Source organism: Halyomorpha halys, unplaced genomic scaffold (assembly GCF_000696795.3).
Source record: "Halyomorpha halys isolate HHAL.00 unplaced genomic scaffold, Hhal_1.1 Scaffold4154.1, whole genome shotgun sequence".
Classification (NCBI taxonomy): Eukaryota; Metazoa; Arthropoda; class Insecta; order Hemiptera; family Pentatomidae; genus Halyomorpha; species Halyomorpha halys.
This window is the reverse complement of record NW_027108937.1, coordinates 51,774-70,136: the sequence shown is the minus strand read 5'-3', so window position 1 is coordinate 70,136 and position 18,363 is coordinate 51,774. Positions and strand designations below refer to the sequence as shown.

The window sequence follows — 18,363 nt, the reverse complement described above, 5'->3', positions numbered from 1 at the left end:
CTATATATGATATATAATTTTCTCCTATTTGTCTTATTTGCTAATATATTATAATATTAATGTCATTATTGAGTAAAAACTTTCTATTAGTCATACATTGTAGGAGAATAATTACCTTTCTCCTAATAAGGTAATTATTATATGAAGATGGGGGAAATCTCCCGAAACGTTGCTGTATGATATGAAATAAACTATTATAGTTTAATAAGGAAGAAATTGTGTCATTCACTAAATCCATATAAGAGGAAAATTTGAATTTTGAAATAAGCGGAATATGTTTCTGGCGTATAACATTAATTTGTCAAAAAAATCTTTATTTTTCATTTAATTTTTATTTTGATAGAAAATTCCTTATAAGTAAGAATATGAGAATATGTTTACTAATTTAGATAAATAATATACAGTCATTCAATAAATTATTTGCTTATTAAAATAAAATAAATGAATTTTAGTTATTAAAAAGTAAAATATGATTTACATAAGAACAATGAAAAAACAAAATTAGAGTATAAAGGGAATAATATAGAGTAATGGATCATGCCCTAGAAAAATTAATGATTTTGATTTGCATAGCTCTGCATAATCACAATAGATCTCTTTAATCTTCATCCAAAACAAAGAAATATAATAAAAAATACCCATTAAGTCTCAACTAATTACAATAACAAAATAAATAAGTTGAGACTTAATGGATAGTTTTTATTAAAATTGATAAATTATTCAGTCTAAAACAAGAATTTAAATTGAACATAAAAAAAAAAAAAAAAAATTAAACTAAAATCTTATAAGTATTTTAGGAATGTTTTATTTCAGTTTATAAATTACTTCCAAATAAATGACTCAGGTTTTAGTCTGTAGCAGAAAATTTATTGTTGTGTGTTACCTCTTTGGTTGAAAGCATAAGTATTAACTTTGGTTAGCTTGTCGGCTCATAGACTATCTCTTGAAATAAAAAAAAAATGTTTATTGGTTTAGGAAAAAATCTGACATTTGAGCTTAGAGCAGATACACGACTGGTGTATATTTTTTTATATTAATTGATTTGTGAATTCTGATAATCTCGGTTGACAAAATTAATTTACTGCTAAATTTTATTTGTCATTTTTTAACTTACCGTTTTGGTGCAGAAAGATGTTTTACAGAATTAAGAAAACTGTTGTTTCGAATGTTGAAATATCGTTTTGTACTTTAATTGTGGTACTGACAATCAAAAACTCTAGAAACGAGTATTTCTGAATATAGTAGGATTGAAGTTTTAAGTATTAAATAATAATGAAGATAATCGAAAGACTAGTTGAGTAAAGAGGTATAAGATGCTCTTGGAATATTTACTTTTAAATTGTGAGGAATGACGCAAGGACGATGAAGTATATTTGTAGTATGAGCAATATAATAAAAATTTATTCTCTTTACTAATCGTTGAATTATCGAATTACTGTAACATCAAGAGCTTAAATAATTTCTTAGTGTTTAGAAAACATTTATGTTATTAAAAAATAATGACGAAAAAAACAGGGTATTTTTTTAAAGTCTTTTGAAGTGAAGTGTAGCAATTTTAATAAAAGAACTGCACTAAGATGGCAGACACTTGAATATTGAAATAATTTTAAATTAAATAAAAAAAAGTTTTATTTAGTTATATGATTTTTAATTATTTTCAAAAATTTTGATTCTGATGGTTTATCAGTTTGTTAGTTGTTTTGTTTTTTCTATAAAATAATATATATATTAATTTTTTATAAAAATTTTAAATTGAATGAATTTTTAAATTTTTAATTGATCTTCGTTTTATATAAATTTCATTTTCTTGTGATTTTTGTTTGTCAATTTTGATAAAACTTATTTGATGAACAACTTCTGTAACTAACAGCTTAAACAAAAACTCTGAATAACTTTTCTTCACTCTGGACTAACATTAACACAACTTACATATTAACGACCATGTGATATTATTTGAGTTGTTAGGATATCAGTTTCTTACGTATTATAATAAATCCTACTTCCTCCCTACCCTCGGACATAGTAAGTCTTTCTCGTTTTCACAATGACGGAAAAGAGCCTAAACCAAATTAGGTTTGCTTATCACATTTACGATATAACACGAATTTATTCCGTGATGAGCCATGATACAATCGGATAATTTAACAAGTTAATAATACATCTCTCGATGGCTGGAGGGCATTAAACGAATTAATATCATTTCAACTAGAGCCCCAATTAGAGCGCATTATACAAAGAGGTGCGTTCTGCCGCTGGTCCGTGCCGTCGTGCATGATCGATGGGCGCGGTACCCACTTTCGAAAGAGTCTCGTCTGTTAATAACGGGCTATTATATCACCTGTTAATTAGTCCTTGTCGTTCGGTAATTTAGAGCTTGTTGGCTTACAGGCAATAATTGGTCGTTGATTCTGACAGGTTATATCTGGCAGTTCTGAGATTGGGATATCTAGGCAGGATGATCTTTTGCCAATGAGTCCTTGAAAACATATTTTAAGCACTTTGCTAATTACATTATAGCTGTAATATAATACTGAAAATACTGAAACAAAATTGGCTCTGATAAGTAGAATAAATCGTGAGGATCGGAATTTCAAAATAATGTAAAACCATATAACTAAATAAAACATGTATAGATATTTTCTTTTGTCTCAATTTAAAATTATTTCAATATTCAATTAAGTGTCTGCCATCTTAGTGAAGTACTTTTTTTAAGGTTGTCTCTTCACTTCGAAAGACTTAGAAAACAACCTATTTTTTTCTTTTCGTCATTCTTTTTTTAATAACAAAACTCTGTTCTAAGCGTGAAGGAATTATTTAATCACTTAAGTTAAAAAGTTACATTAATTCGATAGTTCAACGATAACTAAAGATAATGTATGTTAATTATGATGCTCATACTACAAATATTATTCCTTAAGGAATCTCTACTTCTCTGTTCGTATGTGTTGCACATATAGTTGTATGGAAGATGTTGGCATCCGGTGGAGTGACAACTATAACTGAAGAGTCTCTTCTTGCCTTCAGTAGTGATAAAGTAGAAACATTTGCTCTGGTCACAAAGCTTCCAGTTAGGGCAACCTTAATAAACCTGTGTCTATGTGTTCTTAGGAATAACTATAAAGTTTATAACAATAGTCGTTGAAGACTGTTTATAATAATAGTTGGTGAATACTATTTATAACAATATACTCGTGACACTTATCTCTCAAGAGAATCTTTGTAAACTGGTTGTTGCAACAGGGATTTTAGATCTTGGTATTAAGAACGGAATTAGAAAAATAATCAACTCAACTTTATGCAAATATTTTAGAGATATTTGAAAAAGACTCACTTTTTTTTTTTTTTTTTAAGGAATGTATGTATATGATTTAATACAGTTACAAATTATGCTGTCTTGTTTCGGATGCTACTCCTGATCATTATGAACACAGGGATGACTTACCTAAGTCGGAGCAAAGAGGGGTTGTATCCCATACATAATGCAGATTTCCCCAACCAAGGCCTTCTGAATAATTGAATGACGAAATATTAACATCAATCATTGATCCGAGGGTTCTTCTCCAAGCTTCAATTAACATGGAGGAAGCAGAGTCTATATTTAATTCATCCTGGACTGATCGTATTAGTCAATGGACGCGATGATTGGGGCGAAGGAGTGTTGAAATTTTACAACCTTAGTGAACATGTCAGGAAGAATAATCCATAACTATATTTATGATTTTTAATTACAGTTTACACAATTAAAAGTTTCAAAAATAGAAATATGCTTAGAAATCGATAGAATGTTAAATTTTAATGTTAGTTAAGTAAAGACATATACAAAGTTTAGCATTAGGGTCTTATCTTTGAATTAAAGTTTGAACTACATAAACTTACAATTAAGAATTTTGTTCAGTCTGTCAATATTTTTTTTGGGAGTACTACAATGTTGAATCTGTTACTATACATCGTATACTCTCACAACATACTTGTCAAAAATGAGACATCTACTGTAACCCAAGTTGATTGAATAGCTATTTTCATTAAACAATATACAACAAATTTCTCAATAACTTTACATCGTCATTTGTAAGATACATGATAATTATTTGATACAGAAAATTCAACAAAATCTTGAAAAAACACATAAAATTTACACTTCAAAAAAATACCCTTTAGTTTAAATCGCACAAAAAAAAAAAAAAAAAACCATTAGATTCAGAAATTTATGTAGTCAGCCAGAAAGAGTCGCTTATAGAAACTGCGCATTTAGCAGTCAGATTGTTAAAATGTAAAAGCATATTGATATCAGACTGACAAAACTGTATGACTTAGGTCTACCAACACATCATTTTTTCTTTTACAATAATCTCAGAATAACCAGTGCCATTCCAAAATTCTGATAAAAAAAAAAAAAAGTTAAAGGTTGACAAACCAATGTTACAAGGAGTAGATGGAACTTATATACTAATCTTCCTCATACCTGTCCGAGATAACATCATTTTTATATCTAGATATAATATTAGCTAGTTGTCTATAATATTCTGAGAATGGTATTAATTTTGAGTTTAAGCTAAAAACAAAATCACCACAATTCCTAAATAAGATTGTTTATCATTACTACGTTGTGTTGATGATACTCTGTTCTTCTTCCAGGTCTCTGGAATACATTGGACCCATCCTGAAGGCTCTTGGGAACGCCTATGACAAATACAACAAGAATGGCAGCCCCTTGGCCACCGCTGTTACCAAAAACGCCTGAAGTTACGACTGGATTCCGTTCTCCGATAAGTTAACATGTGCCTTGTACTTCGGTTATATAATTTATGATATCATATTATTTTTACTCTGCATACTGTAACCAGTGTATTCCTATCAATTTTAGTTCCTAAATTTGAAATTTAATTTATTCAACATCCATGAATATTGTTTGTAAATATTTGTAGAATATCTAGTATTTTAATAGACTAGGAAAAAATATGTAAAATAGTTTATGTAAAATGTCACCATCAATAACAATTTGAATAAATTAAATCTTTTCCCATCATGACTTTTCAATAAACCTTTCTAAAAATTTGTTTTCATAAGAATTCTCTTTCCACCAACGAACAATACATTTTTGAGATGTTACAATGTAATTTGTTGAATTATTGTGTATTTAACCACATTAGGACATGTTGCCCTTTTTTGGGACTTTATTTATAAAATATTGTGACTTACTGTAAAGGTAAATTAATAATTATTATTTATGACTTAGTATGAAGAACAAAAAGAAGCTATATTTCTGAAGCTTAGAAGAATAGTATTTCATCAATGTAAAGTAAAAACTCAACCAAAGGTTTACTGAAGTTGTAGTTACGTGGTGCATTGAAATGGACCAGGTTTTTCTGATACTAAGCGGTTGTAGAGCCGATAGTTCTACTTTAGAGAAACTACTCGTTAAACGCATTTTAACAAGAGTATTATCAAGGTGTTACAATGAAATTTGTTGAAATATTGTGTGCGTCGGTTTTTATGGATAAATTTGAAAACAAAAAAAAAACCTTAAAAATCAAATAACAAAGGTTTAAAAAATTCTCATTAAGAGATACATTTTTTTTTAAACTATTTATTATAGGGAAGTATAGTCTCATAAAAAAGACACTCCTAACTATATTAAATGTTATAAATATTAAAAAAAAATTAAAATAATAATTTTTAATAAAATATAAAAGTAAAGTCAATAAAAAAAACAAAAAACAATGACATTTATGGATTTAACAAAATAAATAATCGCTTTCTAATGGTATGAAGAAAATTATAATTTAAGAAAAAGATGAAGAGAAAAAAAATTAGAATATAATAAAATTTTAGTGCTCAAGTGTTAAAGTATAATTTAACTCGTAATTATGAGTTGTAGAGAATTCTCTCATATTACACTTAACCAGGTAACAATATAATATTATTGTACTACAATATTCAGTGGTTTTAGAAAATTTATCTTTTATGATAAAAATATTAGATGCAGTTTAAAAAACAATTGTCTATATTAAATCCACTATTTTTATAAATCCGAACATTCAAACCGGCTTGTACTTTTTTTCATATAGATTGGTAGGAAATTGACCATTCTGATAATTAATCTTGATCAAGTATTTACTTAAACAATAATAATAAGGCTACTTGTTATTCATTTTAAAGAATCTCCATCGTATTTTTTTTCTGCTAGACTTGTAGTATTACGTCATTTTGCGAGCGACCCCTCAGTGGTTGAGGGCTGATTGGAAAGGTCAACTGTCAATTGGTCCAAGGCGTCATCTTCGAGATAGGAGGAGCCCTCGGGTCAAATGTTACTCTTATTTCTACAATTGTTAGTCCTAGTGGGTCCTGAACAGATTCAAATACTTTGAAGAATGTCAGGCAAAAACGTCTATAACTGTATAGTTAAAAAAAATATTTATTTCGACGGACTAATTTTTTCTTTTAAATTCTAAGTAAAATTTAACTTAAAGAGAGACAGGTGCGCTGAAAAACTGTCTATATATATATATTTGAAAATAGAGCAAGGAAAACAGAAGAATGACAGTGGTTTCTGATAAACTTGATTCGTCGACAGGATGGTAAAGTTATAACAAGAGTTTTGATTTATTCAAAAATAGTTTTTTGGTATTCACAGCGAAATATAAGACCAAAAGTCTAATGTTTGTACGCTCAATGTTATTGTGCTTTTCCAACAGATTCATTTGCTATTAGTTATTGAAAGTTTAAAAATCAGCAACCAATAGAGGCATTGTATTCCGATGCAGTATTAGTCTATTTTCGATAACAATAGTCTTTTTAAAGTAAAATTTTTTTTTTGAACTTTAAGGAAAATATGAGATAGCTCATCAATAGAAAAAATAAATTAAAACATCAACAAGAGTCAACGAGATTAAAAGAATATGGGGCTTGGAAATGTGATGATGACAGAACAGCATTTATATCCTTTTTTTTTTAATTAACTTAATTTTATTTAAAATATTTTTTTCTTAAACCAGTTAAATTATTAGTGGTCTCGTTACTATTAACATATTTTTTGTTTTTAAAGGATTGGCTTATTCCCTTCAACGATCGCAGTCAAAAAAGTTAAATGGTTTAAGCGTCAGCCAGTTTCTCTACTGTTTTCCAATTTACGAAGGGTGTGTAAAATATATTGATTGTAAGAGTAGTATTCTTATAATCTTTTTAAAAGTTAGTTTTAACGAGGAAATCTTGCAGTATCGAGATTTGTAATTACACTCACATTTATAGATGATTTTGAGAGATCTCTTCCATTCAAGAATGTTATAGTTTTAGTGGAGAATTACTCTTTGTTTACGTGCGCCTTTACTCGCCAGAATTCTTAGGAATTTAAATCTATTTTTAATGTTTGAGATTACTATCCTGTAAAAAGAGAGGGACGTCCACACTTAGCGAGCGTGACATTATAAATATAAGAGAGATCCCAACAATTTTCAGTAAAAACTCTCAGAGGTCGTAATTGTGAATTGTAACTTCGAGAGAGAAAAACTCGCTCATGTAGCACATCTTGAAAAATCTGCAGTCCACCTCAGTCTTTTGGAATTGAAAGTAAATTTTAAAAAAAATTATGGTATCTTAGTCGCCTTTACGAACGTAATTGTGCTGGTAGGATATGAAACATAAGACATACCTCTAATAGTAGCCTAACAAGAAAGTTGCTGACACTACTTCTCGTACCAGCAATCAACTCCTATCCTCTAAGTAAGATTGCTAAATTTGGACTGATTTAGCCTAAGCAGAGGACTTAATCCAAAGCGATCGCCTGAAGACTCCAGTTAAAATTTGATCAAGCCGCCTCCCGGAGCCTATTATCATCGGGGGCTATGAATATGCACGGCTGGGGGTGGCCTTACCTGAATATACATTAGTCAATTTACCGCCTCCTCCAATTTCAGCGGCCCCTCGGCGCACTTGCGCGCCGCAAATATATCTGTACCCTTAATGAGGCGGGCAGATGCGCCAGCCTCCATGCAAATTATCTATCAAGCTGGAAATATGATCCAAACCGTGAGATTTGATTACTGGCTATGATGATGATCCACTAAATGTGTATGAGACCGCTTTCATTTCAATGAAATTATCTCAGGCGCATTTCACATACCATTATCTAAATGTATGCATGATGAAAACAAACAGGTGAAAAAACCTCGAGAAAGAGTAATAATGGGGGAGGGGTGCACAGAAAGTTTGAATATTATTCAAGACCAAGACTGAACTTGACTCCAATGTGTTTAAAATCAGATAAGGATATAGTTTCAAATCTATACTTCAATTATATATTTAAAACAAAAGTCTGTACTATCTCTTTAAGACAACTTTCACTTACTCATACGTCAACATAGTTTCCTTGGGACATATTTTTGAAGAAAGCTCGTTCAATATGATCCAAAGCTGGAGTGAAGTTGGTGTTTACGTTCAAATTGCTGTTACTATTTTTGCTTAAGCATGGACAAGAGTAACCCGCATAAATAAAATAAAGAGTCAACGCATAAATTTAAAACGGCTTCCCTCATAGATTCTTATTCTCAAATTACAAATCAAATTTATAAATAATTAAAAATAAATGCTCGATAAGTCTCCTGGAGATAAATTCTGTCACAGTTCGAGTGACGTATGTACGAGTATGTGGTCTATTTTCACTACTTGAAGTGAAATATGCCTCAGTATGTATATACGTGTGTAAATACTGTTCTGAACTGTTGGAGCTTCTTGGCCGCGATATGTGATATGTGTTACACACACTTGTAAATGATTAAAATAAAAAAATTGCTTCTCTTTTAGTTAGCTTGTTCTAAGTAGCTTCCAGAATTTTCTCTATCGTTGTACTTACCTTCTATTCCAGAAATTAACACCAACAGGACGCCTAGAAAGGTGACAGATGTATTAACAGTCTCAGAATCGATTGAGGACAACTAACTTACTACTGACATCAGAAAACCTGGTGAACCCCATCACCAGACAGACATAATCCCTATATCCTTTCCTCAGTCCCCACTTGAAATGGATTTCAAATGCAGAAAAATAAATTTTTATTCCACTAATTTCTCATTACTCTTTGATATCAACAACTACACTTTTAAGAAATAAAGAAAAAAAAAATCAATTTATTCTTTAACTTCGAAATATTCAATAAGTGAATAAGTAAATAAGTCAATTTAAATGGCGAAGTTTCGAACTACTTTTACTAAATGTTCTAGTTTTATCTATCTACAATTTTAAGCCTTATTTTACGAGGAGAGGGGGTAAATGAAAAGAATTTAGAAAAACAATTTTTTTTTTGTACATAAATTTTCTTTTAGTTCAATACAATTTATCAGACTTCAAACCAAGTTTTCTAAGCAATCAGAAAAATATGATATTGGAAGTTTCTCAAAATAGGCATTGTGAGACAACCCTCTAGTTTGATGTGAACCGTGAACGCATACACAGGGGTAGATGTGCCATGAACTGCATCTAACTCAGCTTTGATGTTGCTATTTGCTAAAATATATTAATAGTATCAGATTTATCTTTAAAAATATGACATAGGTTACAGTAACTTCTTACTTTTGCTTGCTAATCGGAGAATCACATACACTGCTTTTTTGTCACTTGTCACAGATAGCCTTAAATGTACTCTTCTGACAACAGTCAGAAGCTGAAATTTTTTTTTTTCAAAATTGTGCTTGTAAAATTTCGAATTCGAGTTTAAGAGGGAAATACTCGCACAACAAATTTTCTAATTTATTATATTTTTCTAAAATAAATTTTAGCCGGTTAATTTTTAAGTATTGTCTTCTGATCTTAAAGTTGATTCGGTACTGCTAAAATATCGATAAATAAGAATTATAATAAACGAATCACACGAAAAATAATAAAAAAAATCTCACTGTTTAAACAATATAATGTACAACAGCACTGGCCCAACATAGTATAAAATTTAAACATGATTTTGATTTTAAAAATCCTCAAATTTTCGACATAGTAACCTGGAAAAAAAAATAGAAAAATAACAGAAGCAATCTCAAAACAATTAGTAACGCTATGAATTTGAAAAAATATACAAAAAATGTATGTATACATTTAATAGATATAGTAAATTATTTGGTAATTTAATGTTGTACAATATTATTGATTATTGTAATGTATTTAATAAATTAGTTGTTGATGTAATACAGTTTAAAATAAATATGGTGAATTGATTAGTCATCTTTTGATGAATCAAGGAGAGATTTGAATTAGTTGTGATCTATTTGTTATCAATGGTAAATATAGCATGGTTCAAGAAGGTATATTAGAGTTTAGATCTCCTTATTTATAATTATGTTAGAATTTTTAATTACTAATGTTTTATATAATTGACAGAAATATGTTTTGTCAATATTTAAGTCTAATAAGGAGAATATAAAATGTGGTTTTAAGAGTTATATGTAATCACGTAATTGTTTTTAAATTTAAAAAAGAAATTGTAGCATATTTATTAATTGTTGCATGCATAGGATGAATTTGAGAATTTGTTTTAGATACTACTTGTAAATAACTGAAGATAGGGTAGCAGCCCCGAAATATAGATATATTTTATTTCATATATAGTAGATTTATATTTTATTTCATTAGATGTAATGAAATAAAATTTAAATTAGGGAGAGTACTTTTCATTCACAATATCTATTTACAGAAATATATAAAAAAAAAAAAAAACTCACTGTTAAAACAATATAATGACTATTGCTGAACTTCTTTAGTTTGAAATATTTCTTTTGTGCTTTACACCATTAGATGCGACGACACTATACTAATATATGTTAGAGTTTCCTTACATTTTAAAGATTATACTGACAGTGTTAGGTAGGACAAGAACCAATGTAAGACAGAAGCTGTGGCAAGAGAACAGACAGCTGTTACTGCTAAAACCAGACTTTATTAGTCTGGGGCTGTCAACGTGGATCTCAGGGCATTACTGTTACGGCAGGGTTTTCTTACTACAACCGAAGCCTGATAAAATTCACAATTAAATATTATCTCGTTATTTAACATAGGAAGATATTCTTGTTTTAGGATGAATATATTGCTTATGATGAATACATTAGAATATATTAATAGTTAATTGTTATTTATGTTGTTAAAACTAGGTTAAGGATAAATTCTGGAATGCGCCATGAAAATCTACTTAAATAATACCTACGTTGTGGTATTATTAAAAAAAAAATTAAATAAAATAGTTCTTAAAACCCGCTGTTTACAAAACAAACAAAAAAATGAATTAATAAGAAATAAGTATTATTTAAATCTCAGTAAATAATAAATGTATACACATTGATTTTTAGAAATGAAAATTAATAATTGTTTCGGGTTACCTACTGTAATAGAAAGTTTGAATTGGAGGGGCTGCCATAATGTAGGCAGTACTAGCGCCCCATGTGGCCAACATCCAAAGCTTACCTCCTCTAGTGCTCTTTTTGAAGAAGAAGTTTCCCAGGAGATGAGAGAGCCATTTTGCTTTGAAATAAGCAGTCCATTTTTTTTTATTTGTTCACTCATCAGGAAAATCTACTATGAATGAGTAGAACTCGTGGAATTGTTCCCAGAAGAAGAGGAGAAAAAGGCATAGGAATGCGAAGGGAAGAACGAAGCATGAAGTAAGTCCACCTAACAACATCCAAATCATCATCAACCACCTCATTATATCTACAATTTTTCATAGCCCAGTCATTCAAAATTTATTAATCCTTTTAACCATAAATGTTTCATTTCGGCCACCCTCTGCACCACCTGTAGCTTAGACAATAGAATTTTATTTTCATTTGATCAAGTTTTATTTTTCAATTATACAGTCCACTTAAACCCAACCAGCCAACCAAAGTGAATGTGTGCCTGGCATTATGTTGAAGGCATACTGCATACAATTATAATACTAAACTTTTATATATGATATTGAATTCTGAACATTTAAGTTTTACTAAAAAAAATTTACTGTGCTTCGTGAGACTTATGATCAGGTTCACTTTCACTGAAAACTGCCAATCTTCATAAATGAAAGGGTATATAACCAATAAATAAATATGATATTATTTTGACAGTATTTGGTCATGTACACTAAATTTCTCAGTGGAAGTTAACCATGACTAGTGAATGTCGACTTTTCCGGAAATATCAATTATATATGTAACATACACATCATTTCAATAGCAGAAAAATAGTTTGATTTATACTAAAATTCGATCCACACTACACGTTTCGTTTTCTTTCAACACCGTTTACAGAAAATAACAATTACTAAGTAGAAATTAATGTAAGAAAACGCTATGTGAACGGAATGAAATGTGGCTATATAACTGTGTAATTACACTTAAGAATGACTTAACAAAGACAAATATTTTTGTAAATATCTTACGGTTTATTTTTAAGATTGAATAGCAATTTAGTAGTCTTGTTTCCAAATAATTCTGATATAAAAAATGAAGCTGGTGAAGAGATTTGAATAATTAAAAACTTAGGAAATAAAAGTGAAGAAGAAGTGATATAAGTTGTTAATAAGTATGCCCTACAGGCCACGAACACGAAGCGTGCTTCTTTTGAAATTCATTTTTTGTTTCTTTAAAGGTACATTAATCCTTTAATTTCATCCATGAATACACCCCCTTGGATCAAGTCTCGAGCGAGTCGGTTAAGTAATTTATTTTTCATTTTCCTTCTCTTTCATATTTTTTTTTTTTTTAGGTTTTATTTTTAGTTTTCATTAGAGGAAATTGAATTTTCATGCCTTGAAAAGATTTTCTTTTAGATATTATAAAAGAAAATTTTTAAATCGGTCCGAAAAAAATCGTCAGCTCATTGTTACCACTACAAATAAATAGTTGTTATAAGTGAATATAATAATTTTATTACAATAAGTGAAACATATAATCATGAAACAAGTTTACAACCTTACAGTTTTATCTAGATTTCCTGGGACCAGAGAGAGAATAATAGAAATACTTTATTCATCCATGCTGCCCAAATACACCGGTTTGCTACATTACACAACATACTAATCATTCCATGCTCGGACATATATGAATTACATATATTTAAATGATATAATAAAAAAGAAAGAAAACATTTTTTTTCCCACACTTTCCTTTTACAATCAATTCCAATCTACATACTTTTTTTTTTTATTGTTTATTTATTGTAATTTACAAATGTACAAAATAATACAATAGGTAAATATGTAGTATGTAATCAACAAACTAAATACAAATATTTCAATTTATTCTTTTTTTTTCCCCTCTTTCTCTCTTGTTTCCTCCATTTCTCTATTTCTTCCCATTTCACAATTTTTATTTCACCTGATCGACAAATTCACTCTCCCGAATTCCCCCTCTCAGATCCTGTCCTGTGATCCGCTAAACAAATTCACCATTAGACAGCAATATGAGATCAAACCAGAGAAATAATAGTCATAGCAGTAGATCAGTTTACAGAAAAAGAAACAAATAAATACATTTTACCAAAACAAAACTAATATATAGATTAAAAAGAAAATATAATAAAAAGTTCGTTAAAAGAAATACTTGAATGGATCAATGAGTTAAAAAAAAATAAAAATATTAATAATAGTAAAATAATTTAATGAATAAATAAGGTAAGGGAATAAATAAGTTAAAACACAAATCGACAGGTCCACATACTAAAATAAATTCAGCTTATGCAAGTGTTATTTCAAGAAATGATTCACAGGGTTATTTTATTGCGAAATTATGTATAAAATATTAACTGTATTAGCTATTATTTAAAAAAAAATTCTCAAGCACCGTTAAGAAAATTAATGATCATTAAAGTGAATAAATTAATTTGGAGAATGACAAGAGTCTAAAAGTAAGTGTCGTAAGATCTGAAATCATCGTCAGTTGTTCAAGATATAAAATTGGTTCGCCATTGGTGTGTTTAATTGATTGCAGTAAACATATATATTTTTAGAAGTGCTTGTTAATGATCAAGGAATTATGATGATGACCGTTCATACTATTTTTAAAGTCAAAATATAGTAATTGAATTAATTCACAAGTAAATAAATAAACCAAAATTTATTTAAACTAATGGAATCTTCAGGACTAGATCAGTAAATAAATAAATGAAATGAATTTTAAAAAATGTTCTAAATATAGTAGAAAAATTAGGGAATTAAGCCCTAGGTTATATTATCTGTGCCAAAAAGGAATATTGTTTTTTTTTATCATTTAATGTTTGCATATATTACTGTAAAAATTAATACATGGTATGTATATTATTTTATTTAATAAAATGTACTTTATTTTCTTTGAATACCGTTTTTTTTTTTTTTTTTTTTTTTTTTACCAAAATTTAAAAGTATAGTTAGTAACAGAAACAAAGTATTGTATAAGGGGGTATCCCAAGGCAATATATTAATTACTGTACATTTTATATATGCAATAAAAACATAAAGATAAAAAAAAATAAAAATAAAGTTTGGCCCGCAATTCAGGATTTCACCTCATGACTATATCTTTGATCAATTATTTTAGCTTTTTGCACAATAGCATCAAATAGCTTGTAAAGTCTCCAATAGAGGAGTTATTCACTATCATGTACCTATCTTATAAATAGTCGATTACGTTACGGACAAGAAATTTGTTTGATTCGGATTCCTCTATACGCAAATCATAAGTTTAATCTTAAGCATCTTGACCGATAAGTCTGGAAAACACTAGATTTTTCTATAATGATGAGAAGAAGATGGTTTCTGCTTCCCCAACCACCTTCTTCTAATTTATAAGATTTTTTTCTGTTAATTTTGGAGTTCTCTTTAGTTTTTAGAAATTTTTGCGCCTTAACTAATCTTCCAACTGTTTGTTTTGCTTTACTTACATGTGCAGTGTCGTATTTTTCGCCTTCCATATATTGCCACACCAACAACAGCGGTATTGAGCAGAGAAGAACTTAATGGACAGCTTCAATGTTAGGGGTCCTCAACACTCCGCAGGGACGATCATCATGGATCTTTATATGTTTTCCGAAGTGCAGAAAATGCTGCCGAACCTAAGATCGCGCGCTCACGTATTGAATTATTTTATTTTTTTGGATTTTAAGATCGCTCACTGGAGTATCGAGTTATTCATTTCGGAATCTGGTATTCGGGACTAAATTAATTCGACTATTCCGAACTTTTGAAAACGAATTGAGGTCACAATGTTTTAATTCGTAATCAGCAGAATAAGAAACATAAGCAAATTTTAAAATATTAACGTACAGAGCTATTCCATTCCACTTTTCTATTTCTTATCTTATAGTAAAAGATTAAAGGGACTGAAATTCGAATAAATAAAATTTTACTAATTGAAAAACACCGGCAATTTTCCAATGTTAAAATATATAGCCTTCAAATATATAAGATATCTACTGTAAGCACTCAACTATAGTAAGGATACTCTAATTACAGTTACGGTCTACGACCCGAAGGACTAACCGCTCTCACTCTCCAAAGGATTAATTGAATAAGTCGCCCTTCCAAAAGATCTCTTTAGATATTCCATCCTTTCAGTGGATTTTACTCCCTTTTTTCAGTTTTGCCTAGTCACAAAAAAGAAAAAAGAGATTTTTGCCCCCTCGCCTGTCTATTGGATCCTCTGTCTTACGCCCCTGCTGGTAAAGAAAAGTGCATGATATAAATAGCGAAGAGCTAGGAGAGGGGTATATTTTTATTAATTAAAATATTTTAATTTTTATCTCGGTGCTTTACTGAGATTTTTGTTCAGTTTATATTAGGTTTGTAAATGGGGTCCCTTTGAAGCTCTGTATGATGTAATTATGTCTGCGCCAGGGCACTCTCACATTGCATGGGGTCATATAAAATTCTCTGTAATTAATTCTTAACCATAAATTATCAGCAAAACGAAAAAAAAAAATTTAAATGAATTAAACTTTTTTCCGCATTCTTTTTCATCATGACACAGGAAGAATATTAGTGAGGTTAACTGTGAATTTTTATTATATCGAAATTTTTTTGTTTAAGCATTTTTACTGATGAGTGTTTTGTGGATATCCTCTTCCTAAAAAAAAGGATATGATCTACACTTTTTAAACTGCGTAGAAATAAAATAGAAAGTAATAAGGATTTATTTGTTAAATATTTAAAATCTTGTACAAATCAGTAAAGTATATAAAAAAAAATAAATAAATTTTATCTCACTCCAACAAAATGAAAACATGATAATAAAGAAAAACAATTAACTGAACTGGTAGTTTTACTACCGATAATTATCTTTAATTGTGACACAATATGTATGAGTGCCACCACTGTAAAGATTCCAGGGTATTATTATATCATCAAAAAGCAATAAACCTTTAGTTTTTCCATGCTTTCCATCTGAAGTACATCCTGTATTTTATGAACATCATTGGATGTGGAAAAAAAATATATCATAAATATTTGTCTCTGTCTTCTGTTAGCTTTTACAGTAAAGAAGGATGTGGAAACAGGCTGTTAGAAATGAATCGATTACAAATAAGCTGCGAATTTCCAAAAGAAGAAAATTCTTTTTTATTCAAGTTTGATAGTTTCTAAATTCAAAACTCTTAACGGATTAGCAGATATTAATTGTTTTATTTTGGCTGTATATGTCAAGTAGGTCTCTGGCGCTAGCAATATTGAAGGAGCAGATAGTTCTTGTCATGAAGTTGTTGAAATTTATAGATTGTTGGGTGTCGGTTGATATGTTATAGTATTGTGATGATATAATACACCCTTTGTAAAATCCACAGGCTATGTTGGTCGAACCTAATCTAAATGCAAATTAAAAAAAAAATTGGGGCGAAACGTCGGACATAATATAGTTAACAATTATTTGTTCTTTTTTTGTCCGCTACCCTGACCATCTTCTTATATTTAAGTTTTACGGACGACCTAGAAAAATGAATAAATTTTAAATCATAAATAGTATAAACGTGATGATCAGAGAGAAGGAGATAGAAAGGATTTTTTTTATATCTCAATTTTAATTTTCTCATAATCCTCCAGAATATTCCATGTATGTATTCTTTTCATAAATTATTCCCACGTCTTGTTCTCTTAGCCTTAAAGAAGGTTTAAAGCCAAATTGTCGTACACATAAACAGTAAAAAGCTTTTTACAGCACCATTTGTGACAGCACCATCAATTATAATGTCCTAAACTATTCCAAGTTTAAGAATCAACCATTTTTTCTTTCTAGAGTAAATACAGGTTGATTTGAAAAGATTAGTCAGGTAACGTTTTTTCACCGTTTGTTTAACGAGCTAAGATGTAATTTTAAAGTGTACATAAATTAATAAACAGTCTGAATCATTTAATCTTAATCGTATATTTTATAATTTGTTTTCAGTTTGTCTACAATTTATGATGTAATGTGTGATAGTTGTAATGCTGTTAATACTTGTAATTATGTATATATTGTTTTACATATTAGTGTTATCAGTCATATGTTCGTCCGATCTTTCCAAACATTCGTTGTCTCTTATCCTCTGTGATTTTTTTACAGTCACTCGTGAAGAGTCTTCACAGCAGATCGGAGGTTTCATTAGGGGCTTCACCAAGACCAAGGTCATCAAAATCTAGACATTTGTATATGAATAAAAAATAAAACATCGCCCTAGCATTGATTATTACTATTTTCCATTTCTTGCCGATGACCTACTATAAAAACTGAACAGCGATGGTTCAAGTTAAGAACTACAATTAAGAAATAGTTTAAACCAGAGGAGGAAACAGTTATTCACTAGTTTTTATGCACTTTTTACTGCACCGTAAATAGAATAGAGCAATGATTATCCGGACTGAAATTTTATTAATCAAATTAAATTTGGTTATTATGCTTTCATTTATTTTACTATGATAATCAAAAACTTTTTTATTTATTTTTTTAAATTTTTATGAAACATTGTATTCTCTCTTATATTTGTACAAAATTGCAAAATTGCAGGAAGAATTGTGTCATTTTGGTGAATGACACAATTCTTCCTTTTTCAAATAAAATAATTTATTTCATATAATCAGCAACAATGTTTCGAGCAAATTCCCCATCTTCAGGTTGCTGATAAATATAACTATATAAGATAAATATAAATATAAATATAATATATAGAATAGGTGAATTATTCTCCTAAAATGTTTAACTATTAACAGTTAAATAGTTTTTATTTATTAAATGACATTAATATTATGATATATTAGCAAGAATGACAAGAAAGGAGATAATTATATGTTATATTTATCAGCAACCTGAAGATGGGGAATTTTCTCGAAACGTTGTTGCTGATTATATGAAATAAATTATTTTATTTGAAAAAGGAAGAATTGTGTCATTCACCAAATCCAGTTTAATTCAA

The 18,363-nt window shown here is 29.2% G+C and overlaps 1 protein-coding gene across 2 annotated transcripts in view; it reads left to right on the top strand.

Moving 5' to 3' along the window:
* Positions 1-5,023, top strand: part of LOC106691882 (uncharacterized) — a 15,458-nt gene extending 10,435 nt beyond the window's left edge. For both annotated transcript variants that reach the window (XM_014437785.1, XM_014437784.1), the window contains exon 5: positions 4,636-5,023. In XM_014437785.1, coding sequence (XP_014293271.1) covers positions 4,636-4,741 — 106 coding nt within the window. In that variant the 3' untranslated portion in view covers positions 4,742-5,023. The remainder of the gene's footprint in view (positions 1-4,635) is intronic.
* Positions 5,024-18,363: the final 13,340 nt, after the last annotated feature.